Genomic DNA, 17413 nt, shown 5'->3' with positions numbered 1-17413 from the left:
TGCTGCCGGCATCCTTTGGATAAGCACAACCCAGAAATAACCTCCATGTCCACCAACAGGGCCCTGGTACATTCACACTCTGTACTAACTGCTATGAAAAAGAACGTGGGATGGATTTTCAAGGTATGCTGTGAAGAAGAAAAAAACTGGACACAAAAGAGAGTGAATAAATATACTGCCATTTATGTGAATTAAACACTACATACTTAGACTATGCTTGGTCATGCACAGAATACTTCTGGAAGGTGGCTCGGGGTGACCTCTGGTGGCTCCCCCTTTGACCTCTGGCCTCCTACTCTTCCATTCACCTTCTGGCCTTAGGCATGCTCTGCCCTCAGGGCCTTTGCACTTACTATGGCTTATGCCTGAAACACACTTCTCCAAATAGCCACACTTCCTCACTTTACTACAGTCTCTAATCAGTCACTCACCTCATCAGAGAGGCCTTCCTAAACCCAACCTCACAGAGCATTTACCTTCTCCCATCACACCTAATCCTTCTTTGCTTCATTCTTTCCTACTCATTGCCACCAGATACAGAATATATTTTACTTCCTTAACTTGTTTATTATCTGTCTCCTATCAGGAGAAGCTCAATACTATACGGACATCAGAGACTCGGGTCTCTTATTAAATGGATACAGCCCCAGTGCCTGGCAGGTAGGCGTTCAGCAAATATTTCTTAATGAAAAAAGAAAAGAAGGAAGACAGGTAGGTGGAAGGCAGGCGGGGATGGGAAACATATGTACTTTCTACCACATTCAATCCTTTTTTACCACCTAAATTTTTCTACCATGTACATTACTGCTGTTCATAATGGAATTAAATTAGAAATCAGTAACAATAAGAAATCTAAAAAGGCCCCTATATTTGGAAATTAGACAATATACGTCTGAATAACCCATGGATCAAAGAAGACATCACAAGAGAAACTAGAAAATACACAGAACTGAATGTTATTGGGATCATGAGTTGGATCCCCACGTTGGGTGTAGTGATTACTTAAAAAAAAAAATCTATAAATGAGTACTAAAAGAATATGAAATGATTTATGCCAACAAATTCAACAACTTATATGAATGCTATATATGTTAAAAAAACATAATTTATGAAAAGTGATACAAAGAAGTAGAAAATCTGAACTGTCCTATAAATACTAAGAAAATTGAATTTTGTTTTGTTGTTCTTAAAGATCTGATTGGAATTTATTACAATATAGTTGACGAGAATACCCAGTTATTTCTGTGACACCTAACACTTCAATAATCATAGTATTAAGTGAGGGCCTTATACCAGAACATAATATACCAAATAAACAGGCCTAATCAAAAAGATTTCATTTACAATTTAAATCTTGGGGCAGTTTGCTAAAAAACCTCCTAAAGTTATAAAGCACATGCTTAAATAACATTATAGATCATGATAAAACTTAAAAATTATTTAATCAAGGTGACAGTAAGAGATTCTAAAGGCAAATATGTAGGGTTATATAGTTGTTAGCAAAACTTGTAATACTGAGAAGTTTTAACTTTAAGTAGTCAAAGACCTGATAAAGACAAAACCTAAGTTTTGGTTTTCTGGGCAGTCAAAAGAGGGAAAAAAAAACTTTGTTTACATTTTTTAAGATTTTATTTATTTATTTGACAGAGAGAGAGCACAAATAGGCAGAGAGAGAGAGGGAAGCAGGTTCCCTGCTGAGCAGAGAGCCCAATGCAGGGCTCAATCGCAGGACCCTGAGATCATGACCTGAGCCAAAGGCAGAGGCTTAACCCACTGAGCCACCCAGTGCCCCGTTTACATTTTCTTATCTGAGAAAACTTTGTCCTTTTTTTTTTTTAAGAGAAAAAAGCAGAATTTCAATCCTATACCAGTATACTTAAAAATTGATTTATTTCTATCTTAGTCCATCCTGACCACATATAAAATTCCTTTCCAAAGATAGGAAATTGAATGTTATTAAAAACCTTCCATTGGGGCACCTGGGTGGCTCAGTGGGTTAAAGCCTCTGCCTTCGTCTCAGGTCATGATCCCGGGGTCCTGGGATCAAGCCCCACATGGGGCTCTCTGCTCAGGAGGGAGCCTGCTTCCCTCTCTCTCTCTGCCTGCCTCTGCCTACTTGTGATCTATCTTTGTCTGTCAAATAAATAAATAAATAATAAATAATAAATAATAAATAAAAACCTTCCCTTAAAGAAAAATGAAAGCCCTGATGGACACTTATATCAAATATTTAGGGAGGAAATCATTCCAATTTTATACAAAATCTTGCAGAGAACAGAGAATGAGGGAACACTTTCCCAATTTTTTAACAGGGTCAGCAAAACCATGATATTAAGGCCTGATAAAGACATTACAAGAAAATAAAATTCTGTAATATATCACTCATGATCACAGGTATTAAAAAAAAATCTTTAGGAAAATATTGGCAAATCAAAGCCACCAATATATAAAAAGGATCACATACCATGACCTAGCAGCATTTATCCAGGAATACAAGACTGATTTAATATTCTTTAAAAAAAAAAAAAAAAAAAAAAAAAGATAGCTTGCATTCGTGGTAGCAATAGAACTGTGGTTGCCAGCCTCCAAGAGAGCCCCCGATAATCCCCATCTCCCGGCATTTACAGCCTTATAGTCCTTTCCCACATTATGCTTATGCTAGAGTTGGTCCGTGTGACCAACAGCATATGGCCCAGTGGCGTATGTCACATCCACAGTTATGTTATAAAGACGCTGACTCTTCAGTCTTCGTCATTTTCAGTCTCGGATCATTCTCTTTGGGGGAAGCCAGCAGCCAGGCCATGAGTAGCCCTAAGGAGACGTCCATGGGCAGAGCAACTGAGCCCTTGGCCTGAGAGCCAATGAAGAACTGAGCCCCACCATCGACCAGGCCAATGAGTCAGCCAGGAAGCAGACCTCCCAGCGCCTGGCGAGCTTTCTGTTTGAGACACTGCGCCAGAACCACTCAGCAAGGCCACTCCTGAATTCTTAGGAACTGTGTGAGATAATAAATGTTTATTATCCTACGAAAAAGTACTCAACATCACAATTCATCAGAGAAAAGCAAGTGAGTTGCCATTTTACACCAACCGGAATGGCTAAAATTAACCTATGAAAACAAGGATTATTGGCAAGGACATAGAACAACCAGACCCATGGGAAAACTCTTTGGTGGTTTCTTATAAAATGAAGACTGCCTTTATCTTTGGGGGCGCTTGGGGGGCTCAGTCAGTTGAGCGTCTGATTCTTGGGTTCCAACATGATGTGAGTCATGGGATTGAGCCCCGCATCTGGCTCAGTGCTCAGCATTGAATCTGTTTGTCCCCCTCTCTCTCCTCCTCCCCTTGCTCTCTCCCTCTCTCTCTCAAATAAATAAATAAATATCTTAAAATTAAAAAAAAATAATTAACTTTATCTTTATCATATAACTCAGACATCTCACTTCTAGGCATTCACCCAAAATAAATGAAAACACACAAGACATTCTTGTACAACATTCTTGTACAAGAATGTTCACGGTAGCCTTACTGGTAATAACAAAAAAAAAAGAAAAAGGACACCCAAGGGTCCAAATGTCCATCATTAAGAGACTAGATAAACCAAGTAAAGCAGGCTCACATGTTGGAATAAAAGATACATAGGAAGAGCAGCAGAAGAAACAAACTATCATACCTGCAGGAGAAATAGCTCTAAAGCAGCCTGTGATCAAAGGCGAAGCTTAACAACAGGTAAAACTGATGTATAGTGAGGGCGGTCCCACAGGTGACAGAACAGGAAAGGGAGGAAACCCCAGGGGTGATGGAGATATTTTAGAACTTGGATGTTGGTTACGTGGGCATATGCATTTATCAATACTCACTGAATGAGACATTTTATTTTATTTTTCTTGGAGAGAGGGAGAGTACGTGCACAAGTGGCAGGGAGGGGTGGGGGGAGAGGGAGAGAACCCGAGGCAGACGCCACACTGAGCACAGAGCCCCACATGGGGCTCGATCCCAGGACCCTGAGATCATGACCTGAGCCGAAGGCAGAGGTTTTAACCCACTGAGCTACCCAGGCGCCCCTAAACTATACCTTTTATTTTATTTTATTTTATTTTTTTTTTAAAGATTTTATTTATTTATTTGACAGAGAGAAATCACAAGTAGATGGAGAGGCAGGCAGAGAGAGAGAGGGAAGCAGGCTCCCTGCTGAGCAGAGAGCCCGATGCGGGACTCGATCCCAGGACCCTGAGATCATGACCTGAGCTGAAGGCAGAGGCTTAACCCACTGAGCCACCCAGGCGTCCCTAAACTATACCTTTTAGATCTGTACATTGTGTTGTATAGATATTGTACAATAAATGACATGCAAAAAATAAAATAAAAATTAAACACAAGAGGAATGTGGGAGCCAAGGGGTTGATTTCTTATTCTTTGTTCCTCAGGGAACTTGCTCCTCGCTCTGAGACATGTCCCCACTCAAAAAAATCAGGACAATCACATAAATTCCCTAATAAAGTGATTAATATTTGCTGAGATCATAGGAACCATAATGAATGAAACTGTTATCATCAGTTAAGAAATCATCAGTTAAGGGCGTCTGGGTGGTTCAGTGGGTTAAGCTGCTGCCTTCGGCTCAGGTCATGATCTCAGGGTCCTGGGATCGAGTCCCGCATCGGGCTCTGCTCAGCGGGGAGCCTGCTTCCTCCTCTCTCTCTGCTTGCCTCTCTGCCTACTTGTGATCTCTCTCTGTCAAATAAATAAATAAAATCTTAAAAAAAAAAAAAAAAAGAAAAGAAAAAGAAATCAACAGTTAAGAAATTATGATCAAGAGTAAATAGCTTCAAGCCAGGCCCTGTCCAGGAAGGCCCTTCCTGGCTGTGTTCCAGTCCACTGCACGCCCACCCCAACACTGCCCCAGGCGTTTCGAGACTCAAGATTCCACCCCCGGACAGAGGGACGTGGTCCCCTCCTCCATCACTGCCTCTGGAGACAGCAGGGACACACGCTGCCACCAGTCAGCAGAGGGGACACGACTGGCTCTATGTACCCAGCATCTAGGGGAATCCCACGTCCCCCACACTGGGTCTGAAGGATTCAGCAGTGACGAGCCCTGCCCTTCAGACAGGCCCATCAGGCTGCCTTCCTTGGGCTTGACGACTGGCTCAAGATGGGCACGAGCCATCTGGACCACCGAGATTCAGCCTGGGAATCTGGGTGGGACTGCTGGGAAGAAGGACCTCTCTGGGCCCCAGAGTCACCAGGCAGGTAATTAATATCCTCAAATGTGAGCTCCGCAAAAGCAGAGGATTTTTGTCTGTTTTGGTGACTGCAGAGTTAGTCAAACCTCCTAGAATAGTTCCTGGCATCCAGCAGCCACTAAGCGAGGCTCCATGGAGTGAATGGATTATACAAGCATGTCCTTGTCCCAGAGAATAACCCCACCGTTGGCCCCCACCAATACACGGAGAGACCACCTCGACTCAGTACACGTGGCATCGGGGAGTTTCGGAGGTACAAGGGAGGCAGCTCAAGGCTAAGGGTGCTCAGAGTCGGGTCGTCCTGGATTCAAGTCCTGCCTCTGCTACTTACTTGCTGTGACCTTGGGCGAATTTCTCCACCTCTTGGCATCTCCAGTTCCTCCTTCTCAAAATGGAGATCGTTCTTCCTGGTTTGTGGGGAAGCTGGCACATTCAGGGCTTTGCATGAATTTACATCAGGTCACTGAATAGCTCTGCTCAGTTTCTTCAGCCATTAAGGTAGTGTTCATGCTTACGCCTTAGTGTTCATGACCAGTAAGGCAACTTTATAGTCTTCTTTTTTTTTTTAAGATTTATTTTTTGGGGGCGCCTGGGTGGCTCAGTGGGTTAAAGCCTCTGCCTTCGGCTCAGGTCATGATCCCAGGATCCTTGGATCGAGTCCCATATCAGGCTCTCAGCTCAGCAGGGAGCCTGCTTCCTCCTCTCTCTCTGCCTGACTCTGCCTACTTGTGATCTCTGTCAAATAAATAAATAAAATCTTTAAAAAAAAAAAAAAAGATTTCTTTTTTGTTTGGGGAGCCTGGGTGGCTCAGTGGGTTAAAGCCTCTGCCTTCGGCTCAGGTCATGATCTCAGGGTCCTGCGATCGAGCCCCGCATCGGGCTCTCTGCTCAGCAGGGAGCCTGCTTCCTCCTCTCTCTCTGCCTGCCTCTCTGCCTACTTGTGATCTCCATCTGTCAAATAAATAAATAAAATCTTAAAAATAAAAAAGACTTATTTTTTAAGTAATCTCTACACCCCATGTGGGGCTTGAACGTATAGCCCTGAAATCAAGAGTTGTGTGCTCTACTGATTGAGCCAGCCAGGTGACCCTGCTGTATACAATTCTCTACTGTCTTATTAATAATATCCTTCCCTGCTGTTAGAGTCTAGAAGCACCATTCAGCCCCCTGACCTCCCAGATAGCAAGTGGTGGTATGAGACTCAATTCTGGCCAATAAACAGTGAAGGAAGTCTCTTGGGGTCTTCCGGGAAAAGACTCTTCTATCTGAAGAGCACACTCACATTTCCCAGTCCCACCCCAACCCTCAACACACACACACACACACTCACATACACATACACTCCCTCCCTTGGACACTGCTGTATAAAGGCATAATGTCTGAATCTCCAGCAGCCCTCTGAAGCCTTGACGAGAGGTACTGCCTGAACACAAAGATGGTAGAGACAGAAAGAGTCCCGGGTCCCTAAGGACACCACCAAGCCACCAAACCAACCACAGAGTCACCTTCCTCCACGAACAATAAATATCCTTTTGATTTAGGTTTAATTAAATTTCCTGGCTGGGTTTTCAATTAAGCACAGAGGAGCACCAACTGATTCGTATCTTGCTCTTTCTTTCACAATAAGCACATATGACTTTTGTAAATTTAACAAGTTGCTACAGAAAACTTCAAAGGAGGGGCACCTGGGTGGCTCAGCTGGTTAAGTGTCTGCCTCCAACTCAGGTCATTATCTCAGGGTCCTGGGATCAAGCCCTGCATTGGGCTCCCTGCTCAGCAAGGAGCCTGCTTCTCCCCCTGTGTGCGTGCTCTCTCTCTCTCTCTCTCTGACAAATAAATAAATATATAAATAAATAAAATATTTAAAAAAAGAAAACCTCAACAGAGAAGAAAACCCTAAAACCCTGAAATAACAAACTTTGATCCAATTTAAAGAGAGGGATAATAATGGCTACACACTAGGCCCTCAGCAGAGGGTAGCTGCTGTAGCTTTACGCTCATCGAAGGCAGGGCCTGGGTGGGTTTGACAGCAAAGGGACAGCTTAGTACACAGGGGGACTGAGGGAGCTCCTGAGGCCATCACCAGGTCTGTGGGGGTATGAGCTAGGGCTGACTGGAGCTGGAGAGCAGGAAAAGAGGAGGAGCCAAGAAGCTGGAAGGCGGGTAGGACTCCAGGGAGGGACAGAGGCACATCCTGGGGAGGCCGAGCCTTCAGGGAAGGTCTCTCAGGAAATAACTAGAATCTCAAGGAGGGATGAGCACAGAGGAGTAGACAAGGTATTTCTCTGGGGCACAGGAAGAAAATGTCAGAACTTCTGGTTATGCTTATGTCTTGAAGGAGGAAGAGGGAAGGAAGAAGAAGGAAAAGGGAAGAGTAACAAGATAAGGGAATGCAGGGAGGAAGAGAAGAAATCGAGCTTTTCTAGTGCCTCTCAGCAGACAGGTGTCAGCGCCCTCTCCTGGCCACTCTGCGTAATGCAGCCCAGGCGTATGGACTCCTCGGGGATATTCCCAGACTGATTCAAACCAGCCCCACAAAAGGACTTCCTAAAAAAGACTCCTGCTCGGAAACCATGGGCTGAAGATTTAACAATGTGAGCTCTGGCAAATTCCAACAAGCGCCTCTGCATATGAAGGGTGGGCCTGAAAAAGGAGCAGCAGGATTAAATGGAGCCAAGGGCATGCTTCTCTCATTTGGCTCTCTGTACCTCCCTTAGGTCTTTGCCAGCTCTGACAGCTGAACACAAAGAATGTCAAAACTAGACTCTTACGAAAGGCTACACCAAGAGTTTCCAAATGTATTTAACAATGTCTGCATAAGAAAATATTTTTAACTAGAGCAAAAATATTTGGGCGGCCATAAATACATAAACTAAAATATTTTTAAAATATTAATTCCAGGGATGCCTGGGTGGCTTAGTGGGTTAAGCGTCTGCCTTGGGCTCGGGTCATGATCCCAGGATCCTGGATCAAGCCCAGCCTCAGGCTCCTTGCTCAGCGGGGAGCCAGCTTCTCCCTCTGCCTGCTGCTCCCCCTGCTTGTGCCCTCTCTCCCTCTCTGACAAATAAAATCTTTAAAATGTGTATATTAATTCCACACCTCGGGACGCCTGGGTGGCTCAGTTGGTTGGGCAGCTACTTTCGGCTCAGGTCATGATCCCAGTGTCCTGGGATCGAGTCCCACATCGGGCTCCTTGCTCGGCAGGGAGCCTGCTTCTCCCTCTGCCTGCCATTCTGTCTGCCTGTGCTCGCTTTCTCCCTCTCTCTCTCTGATAAATAAATAAAATCTTAAAAAAAATCATTTATTTATAATTCCACACCTCCCAATTTTTAAAAGAGATTTTATTTATTTGTCAGAGAGAGAGAATGAGCACAAGCAGGGGGAGTAGCAGAGGCAGAGGGAGAAGCAGGCTCCCTGCTGAGCAAGGAGCCTGATGCTGGACTTGATCCAGGACCCTGGGATCATGACCTAAGCTGAAGGCAGATGCTTAACAGGCTGAGCCACCCAGGCATCTCTGCCACACTTTCTAGTTTTTTAACGTTTTAAAATGCATACAACATATTCACTGTATTATAGTGCTGACCACACACACACACACACACACACACGGAGAATGCGCAACATGTTTCCTTACCAAGAGACCATAATAAAAGCAGCGTTTGGAGGTCACCAGCAGCAGCCTGGCTATCAGGCAACAGAACTCCCGTGGTGCTCTCGAGATTATAAATAGACTCCAGGGAAGTGATTTTTCAAACGTTCATACGATCCTCCAGACAATGTTAAAAATAAAAACGTCCAGCCCTTCCTTCCCCAGTTGGACCCAATCAGGACCCACAGGTGGCCCTACTGGGTAGGAAGGGGGAGCACCCCACAAAACTTTTCTTCCCCTCTTCAGATGTCTGTCAGCACACCAATCCTCTTGGCAGCTACGTTTCATCTGGTATTTATTTAGTCCTTGTACTGAGCTCTGAACGTCAACTGTGTCATTTCTCAAAGTTCTAGTTGGTTCCTGTTCCAACTTCCTGGTAATTTCTGATTGCACTCATGTTTCCATAGTCCTATTTTATCCTTTTCCCATATGAACATATTTTATACCCACATCTGTTCATTCTGATAGCCACAGTGGAGGTCTTGACCTCCCACGTTTTGTGTTGGCTGACTCTCACTCATGGTGCCTCCTTTTTTGTACAGTGTGTAATTCTGTATCACGAGATAGGCCCCAACTCCACCTGAAGGAATTCTCCAAGGCTCAGTCAGAGGGAGCACTCCTCCAGAGAGGGCTTGTCCTTGTCAGATGCACACAGACCTGGATTCACTCTCAGCTTGCAGCTTCTGGTCTTTCAGAGAGTATAATTCAGTCCCCTAGGCCCACAGGAGGGACAGGCAGTAGGCAGTGTTCTCAGAGGAGACATTTTCCATCTCCATCCACCCCTAAGGTTGTGCCTTTGCATGGTGGGTTTTTTCCTAGTTCACCCTGTCCCCAAAGGGTACTTTTCCTGGGATCTGGTTTTACAAAAGATGGTCCCCGGCCCAGTGTTCCCACAGGATAGCCCCTGTCCCCAAGACCATGTGCATCTGCCCATATCCCCAGGAGTATATAAGGAACCTTCAGTACTTAACTCCCCTCCTTGGCTCCCTGCTCCTGCTTTCTCCATGCTCTGGGAGGAGTCAGTTTCCTTCTCTGCAGGTACACCATTCCTTTCAAAGGATGCTTTAAGTATTCTGTGAAGCATAAGGTAGTGGGAGGCCCTCTACTCCACCACACTGCCCTCTCTCTGCTTGACTCAGAGAGAGAACTCCAACCCCAGCTCCTAATCAGACACACAGGGTCACTGCCCCCGCTAGTGAGAAGCATTCACGGGAAAGCCCAGAGCCTTCCACCTGTGGTCAGCCTGCGAGCACTGACTGAGGGAAGAGGGACCCATACCACGGGCAGGCAGGAAGTATTGACTGCAGGCCAGGAGTTCACGAGAAGGATCTCAGTGGAAGGTTTTGCATTAAGAGGACAAAGAGGATGAAGACAGAAGCAAGGGCCACAATGCCTAGCATTTCTAGCCACTCAACAAACGTTTATGCGTGGGCTGGGGCACTGTTGAACACTCCATGGGTAGGAACCCATGGGATCAGCCTAATCATATGGGTACAGACAGCGAAACTGAGGCCCAAAGAAGCTCAGTGGCCTGGCCAGGATGACAAGGAAAGTGGCGAGACTGGGATCCACACACAGGCGGCCTAGCTCCAGAGGAGGGGTACTTGGTGGATCAGAACAGAGCTCAGGAGGCTGAACTCAAGGTGTGAGCAGGGGAGAATTCTTTTCCTCACCTGTTTTGGCTTCCAGAGGCTGCCTGCACACCTGGCCCACCACCCCTCCTCCACCTTGCGGACCAGCCCAGCAGCATATTCAAATCAGTCCCTTTCCCACCTCCCTCTTTCACTTACAAGGACCCTTATGATTACATTGGCCCGCCTGGATAAGCCAGGACACTCTCCTTAGGCCCAAATCCTCCATTTAATCACATCGGTAAAGTCCCCTCTGTCGTGGAAGTGACACATTCAGCAGGTTCCTAGGATTAAGATGGGGACATCTCTGGGGGGCAATTTGCTGCCTACCATGAGTAGTACACTAGAAAAAGGACCAGTATACTCTAAAGGAATAGGCAGAAACAAACTGGAATTTTCCCACTGCCCAGACACACCCCATGGCCCCTCTGGAAAACATCAGCACTGCCCTCAGCAAGAGCGGGCCCAACCCGCCCAGCATCACCAACCTTTTATTTTTTTCTCCCCCAGATATCTGCCATGTTTAAAAAGATCCTTGCCGGCACACAGGCTCTCCTTTGCTCTCCCACTGCTTTCTTGCAGTAGATTCAATAAACTTGTGTCTCCTTTGTTGGGCCTCGGATGAATTCTTTCACTGCCCAGCCCGTGCTGCAGGGCCCCACCCAATGCAGCTGCCTCACTTTGGTGGCCCTCCTGAGGACCCTCTGCAGCCCAGGACTCTCCCCTGATTCTCTAGGAATTTCCTGGCACTTCCCCTCGGTGAGGATCCGAAGCCCCAGGGGGAGCCAGCCTGCCAGCCCTTGCCCCAAAGGGTGCAGGATATCCCCTCTTACCCTTTGGAGGGATCCTTCCCTCCCTCTCCTTTCTCTTTTTGGCCCTTCGACAGCCTGACCCTCATACCCTCAGACAACACACTATGGACTCAGATGGGACCCTCCCCTGATGCGGGCTCTCAGCCACTTTCCTCCTCCTCCTCTCCACCTTTCCCTTCGTTCCCGTGGGTCCAGCCACCATCTTGATCTACAGACACATTCCTAAGCGTCTGAGTGAATCCACCAATTCCATATGTGAGTCGTGGTCCAACAAGAATTCCAGCCCATACCATCCCAGGGTCCCCTTTCCTAAATCCCCTGGCTCTCTCTGGCCACCAAGGAAGTTCCCCGAAATCATCTATCAGCATGTTAAACTAACACCATGCTCTGGTCTGTCACTGCACAGAACCCCTGCTAGACCGCCATGTCTAGGAAGGGACAGTGCCCACCCCCCCACCATGAAGCAGCTACTGAAGATGAGAACTCTGCCCCAGTGCCAGAGATCTGTCGTTATCCATCTGTGGCTGGGGGTTGGAGGTGGGGGAGCAGTCTAGAGGCCACTTTTAGGCAACAGGCTTGAGCAGTGGAAACCTGAGTAAGCTCAAAGGGCCCATGGTGACCCTCTGGCTGAATGCATAGGCCCATTAGACAGCCCACCTGGAAATATCCATAAGCCCCAGCTGCCCAACAGGTTACTTATAACCAGGCACAGGTACCAAAAAAGGAAAATTCCACATGTTCCCCTACCTCCTCACTCCCCCTCTTTTTTTTTTTTTTTCCTAAAGATTTTATTTATTTATTTGACAGAGATCACAAGTAGGCAGAGAGGCAGGCAGAGAGAGAGAGAGAGTGAGGGAAGCAGACTCCCTGCTGAGCAGAGAGCCTGATATGGGACTCGATCCCAGAACCCTGAGATCATGACCTGAGCTGAAGGCAGAGGCTTTAACCCACTGAGCCACCCAGGTGCCCCCTCCCTCCCCCTCTTAACTGTAGCCCCCACCACTGCCTCCTGGCAGACGGACAGTCTCTCCTTTGCTGTCCTGCCCACTGCTCCCTCGCTGTGTATCCAATAAATTTCTATCGAAAGAAAGAAAGAAGGATCCCTGCCTCCCCACCACAGTGCATCACGGATGATCTATGCTCCTGCATTTACCGTTCACACCCACCACTCTGGCCTCTGCTGGGGGAAGACAGCCGGCCCACCCTGCTGAGTCAAAAAAACTTCAGCCAGAGACACAGATGCTAGATGTGCTGGTCAGCACTGGAGGCCTGACCCAGAGCACACAGCTGCTATCAGCTCTGGAAAATTCCGATCACACAGGCAGGGGAGGGGGGCGCACAGCAAAGGGCAAACAGCAGCACGAAGATGGTAACAACGTGATTTTTAATGTATCAATATCAGAGCAGTCCAATATGTAATAACGTCATGGCCAACTAGACCTATCCCAAACGGAGCTCCTGGTCCTTTCTGTCCAACCAGGTCACGCCCACTCCAGGGGAAATCCTGCCAGCATGGTCTTCTAAACAAATCTACTGGGTATTCATTACCAAGGGGAAAAGGAAAGGTTCTTTCAGTGGTCACCACCTTAACGGAGGGATCCAAGTCTCCATCACAAATGACGGAACAAACAGACATTAGGAGCCCCCTGAGGTGATGTCCTCACCCTCATGTGTATGGGGTTCTTGCCAAAGATGCTCAGTGTGAATCAAATCAGAGGAAGTAGTCAGAAAACTCCAGGTTGTGAGACACTATGGGACAACTGGCTTGGATTCTTCTACATGTCAACGCCCTTTAAAAAAAAAAAAGAAAAGAAAAGAAAAAAAGAAAAAAACAAGAACATGAGTAGAGAGGAGGATCAGTAAACTTCTTCTGTAAAAGGCCACAGAGTCAATATTCTAGATCTGTGGGCCATAAAACCCATCTCTGAAGCCACTGACAATATGCAAACCAATGGGTGTGGCTGTGTGCCAATAAAACTTTATTTACAAAGACAGGCTAAGGGCGGGATTGCTGGGCTCTGTAGATTAAAGGATATTAAAGAGGCACGCTGTGCTCCCTTTGGCAGCACATATACTAAAAACAGCCGCTAATCAAAGGCAGTGCATGATCCCTGAGCAGATCCTAGATTAAAAAGAATAATAAATAGGGGCGCCTGGGTGGCTCAGTCAGTTAAGCCTCTGCCTTCAGCTCAGGTCATGATCTCAGGGTCCTGGGATCGAATCCCGCCATCGGGCTCTCTGCTCAGCAGGGAGCCTGCTTCCTCCCCTCTCTCTCTCTGCCTGCCTCTCTGCCTACTTGTAATCTCTCTCTGTCAAATAAATAAATAAATCTTAAAAAAAAAAAATGTCTTCGCTCTTAGGAGACACTGGCTAAAACATTTAGGAGTAAAGTGTTACATCCACAACTTCTTTTCCAATTGTTCACCAAAAAAAAGTGTATACATATATAAACACATCCATATACAAGAATGAAGACAAAGCAAATATGCTGGAAGCTAATAACTAGTGAACTAGGCAGTAAAAGGTATGTAACTGATGACTATCCCATTCTTCCTTTCATTTTAAATAATTATTGTTTTAAGTTTATTTATTTTTTAGTAATCTCTACTCCCAAGGTGGGGCTCGAACTGCTGATCCTGAGATCAAGCATCGCATGCCCTTCAGACTGAACCAGCCAGGTGCCCCTATACCATTTTTTCTTTCAACTGTTCTGAAGGTCTGAAATTTTTAAAAGAATGGGAGAAGAAAAGTCTCCAGAAACTGACCCTTCCTCCCCACTCACCTCCCACCTTGAAGACCGGGCTCACCTCCTCCCTGCATCCAACTTCTCCCTATGATTGCCAAAGGGATCCCATTAACATATGCCTCAGACCCTGTCCCTCCTCCACTGATACCTTCTGGTGAGACCCATCCACTCAGGAGCAATGTCCACGTAGCCATTCATCAAACTCACCAGGCAAACTCACCTCAGGGCCTTTGCATGTGAGAGAATGCTTTTTCTCAGGTACCTGCACTGCTTGTTCCTTCCTCTCCTCCTATTCTCACTGAGGTCTCCCTGACACCCCATGGAAACTTCCAACCTACCCCTAGACAGTCCTCTTTTTGCCTCCCTCATGTTTTGGAGAAAGTACTGCTAGCTAATATAATTCATAGTTTAACTATTTATTTTGTTTACTGGCTGGCTACTCCCTCACCCCATCCCCGCCCCAAGAATGTAAAATTCCCAAGGACAAGATTTTTTTGCCTTTGCTTCTTTTCTGTAACCACAGCAACTAAACAACAGCCATATCTTGGTGCCACCCACTGACTTAACATTTGAAATCCATTCACTCCTCATAACAACATAAGTATTATTTACAGCATAAATGCACAGAGCCTATACACAAAATACCAGCGCCTACCTCGTAATTTGTGAGGATTTAAGGATGGAAGGCCTGTGAAGTGCTTAGGTAGGGTCTGGCACAAAGCCGAGTGCCCATTAAATGTTGCTATTATATAATATCCATTGTACAGGGGAGAAAACCGGAGCTCCGAAGGGGTAAGTGACTCGGCCGGGGGGGTGGTGTGGGTTGTGCGGGTTGTGCCGATGGGAACCCATGCCAGTCTGACCCAAGAAGACACTTTCTACACCGGGGCGCTAAGACACATCACACGGTTTATGGGAAAGCCAGTGGCAGGAAACAGAAACTCGTTCTGGGATTCAAGTCCTGACCCTGGCATGCACTCCACGTGTGACCTGAGCAATTCACTTCTGGTCTCGAGGCCTGTTTGCTATAAACTGGGGAAGTCATTTCTCCTCCCTGACGTGGGGACAAAAACAAGTGGGGGTCAAAGGAGAGAGCTGATTGGAGAGCACTCTAGTAACTTTCTCCATTCACAGATCCGCAACTCTGGCAGAGGCCCCACAAAACAACACCAAAGGACCAAAAATTCTGCAAACTTTGAGAACCCACACTCACAAGGAATAAAGGTACGCTCCCCTTAACCAACTGGCCTTGGGGCTCCCTGCTCCCCCTCGACATCATCCCTGCGGTCTGGTGAGATTTTCCTCACCCTTCAGATCCCGGCCCAGAGGTCTCCTCTGCCAGAAAGCCCCCCCTGAACGCCATACCAGGTCAGGAACCTCACCGCCCAGGACAAGAGGGCAACTGAAGCACGGGGTGGGGTTTTGGAACTCAAATTATCTAAGGGTGGCGAGGCAAACCCGAGTTCGGTCTGGTCAAGTCTCTCCTCAGTCCCGCCCCCAACTCCTCTGGTCCTGGGACGTCCCACCCATATTACTACCTTCTCCTCTACTATTGGCTTGTCTGGACATCAGCCTCCACGCGCTCTCTTCCACTATTGGTTTGTATTGCCAACCCAGGCGCCAGCGTCCCGCCCCGCTCCCTGCCCCAATCCTGAGTGGACTATTGGGCAACCCGCATGCCCTTCTTCCAGGACCCCTCCCTATTGGCTGCAGGACTTTGCCGGTTCGGGCTGTGATTGGTTGTAAACAGAAGTCCATCCCCTGAGCAACCACCAGAGAGGGGTTGGAGAATGAAAAGGTTGGAGGGACGTGGGGTCAAACTCACGCTGAGCCGGCGGGAGGCAGATATAGGTCTTGAAGAACTCGCTTCGGCGGGCGGCCTCCTTAATGCGGTTGGCAAGCGGCTTGCTGACCTGCCGGATGCCCAGGTATAGCAGCTTCGCCATAGGGAACGCGCCCACCACCATCTTGGCGGCCGCACGGGGCACGCGCAACCTTGCTGACTGGGCGGGGCGCCTCGGATCTCTCCCTCCTCCCCCGCCCTCTCGTCTCTGTGCGTGCGTACGTGCGTACGCTCGGGGGTGGAGCACTGCAGGGGCGCTCCCTGATGTCACCGCGTCGATGCTGACGCCTGACGTCCGATCGCTGAATATGCAAATAAAAGGCGGAAGTGAGGCGGGTCAGGGGGCGGTGCCGTTAAACGGCTGTTCGCTGGAGCGTGGTTGTTTTCCCACGCCCGCCTTGGCTGCTGTCACCGTGTTCCTTCGTGACGTCTTGTACTTAGGTGGCTTACCCGCTTAAGAGAGGCTCTTAATTAGTCCTAATTAGGGATAATGAGTCCCAGATACGCTTTCCTCTCAGGTTAGAGCTCTGAGCTCTGGGAATAAGAAGAAACCGACCCTGTAGTGAAACATACCTGGGCTGGGATCCCAGCTCCGCCATTTACTTGCTTGTGATGTTAGGCGAGTGACGCAACCTTTCGGGGCTTCAGTATTCCCATCTACAAAATGGGAACTGTAAGAACTTGTTGGGTAGTTGCGAGGCTTGCAAGCAAATCTTGAATGTAAAAACAGTGAGGGAACCGTGGTAGGTGCTTAGAATGGTGCCAGGCACCGTATGCCCCCGAGAAGCAGCCCTTATCGCTCTGCTGGTCTGAACACTGTCCTGAGGGTGCATTTCATCCCAGAAATAGCGAATCCAGCCCTTTCCTGAGGAACTGACCAGCGGAGGCCCAGAAAGGGCGCCGCGGGAGACGGTCTCTCAGCCCCCAGAAGGTGATGGCCCCATGTCTTGGCTGCTAAAACCACACCCGTTCTCAAGCAGCCCCACTTCCTCCACTGGTGGGCGATGGTCCCCAGGGAGCTGGCTCAAGAAGGAGTTTAAGGACATGTTTCAGGCTGTCGTCCTTTAGCCAGCAGGGAGCAAGATCATATAAACAAGGTCAGGAAAGGGTTGAGAGAAACTTCTGGATGGCGAGTCTTGGTGGGTAATTGAGAACGTCTAAGAGAGGGAAAGGGGAAGAGAGAGGAGCAGAGGAGCGGTGTGTAGGTGGAAACCCCATTGGGGGCCCCTCTGCCTGCAGGGCTTTCCTCAGCATCCACTCCAGCTCCTTTGTGTCCTTGTGTCAAATCCCTGACACAAATAGACCTCCATTTCTCCATCAGTAATAATGATGGCACTGACATGCATGAACCCAAATATTCTAAATTCCTTAAAATACCAAGACTCCATAAAAACAACCTTCCGGGGCGCCTGGATGGCTCCGTCAGTTAAGAGTCTGACTCTTGATTTGAGCTCCAGTCATGATCTCAGGGTCGTGAGATCGAGCCTGGC

At 47.5% G+C, this 17413-nt stretch overlaps 1 protein-coding gene across 3 annotated transcripts in view; it reads right to left on the bottom strand.

The window, feature by feature from the left end:
• Positions 1 to 16537, bottom strand: part of OPA3 (outer mitochondrial membrane lipid metabolism regulator OPA3) — a 71459-nt gene extending 54922 nt beyond the window's left edge. The window contains exon 1 of one of the 3 annotated variants that reach the window (XM_059153483.1): positions 15906 to 16537. In XM_059153483.1, the coding sequence (XP_059009466.1) occupies positions 15906 to 16047 (142 nt within the window). In that variant the 5' untranslated portion in view covers positions 16048 to 16537. The remainder of the gene's footprint in view (positions 1 to 15905) is intronic. The other 2 variants (XM_059153482.1, XM_059153481.1) reach the window with 2 other exon arrangements.
• Positions 16538 to 17413: the final 876 nt, after the last annotated feature.

The sequence above is a fragment of the Mustela lutreola genome, chromosome 16 (assembly GCF_030435805.1).
Source record: "Mustela lutreola isolate mMusLut2 chromosome 16, mMusLut2.pri, whole genome shotgun sequence".
NCBI lineage: Eukaryota > Metazoa > Chordata > Mammalia > Carnivora > Mustelidae > Mustela > Mustela lutreola.
The sequence above is the reverse complement of the archived record's forward strand: the minus strand, read 5'-3'. Positions and strand labels throughout refer to the sequence as shown.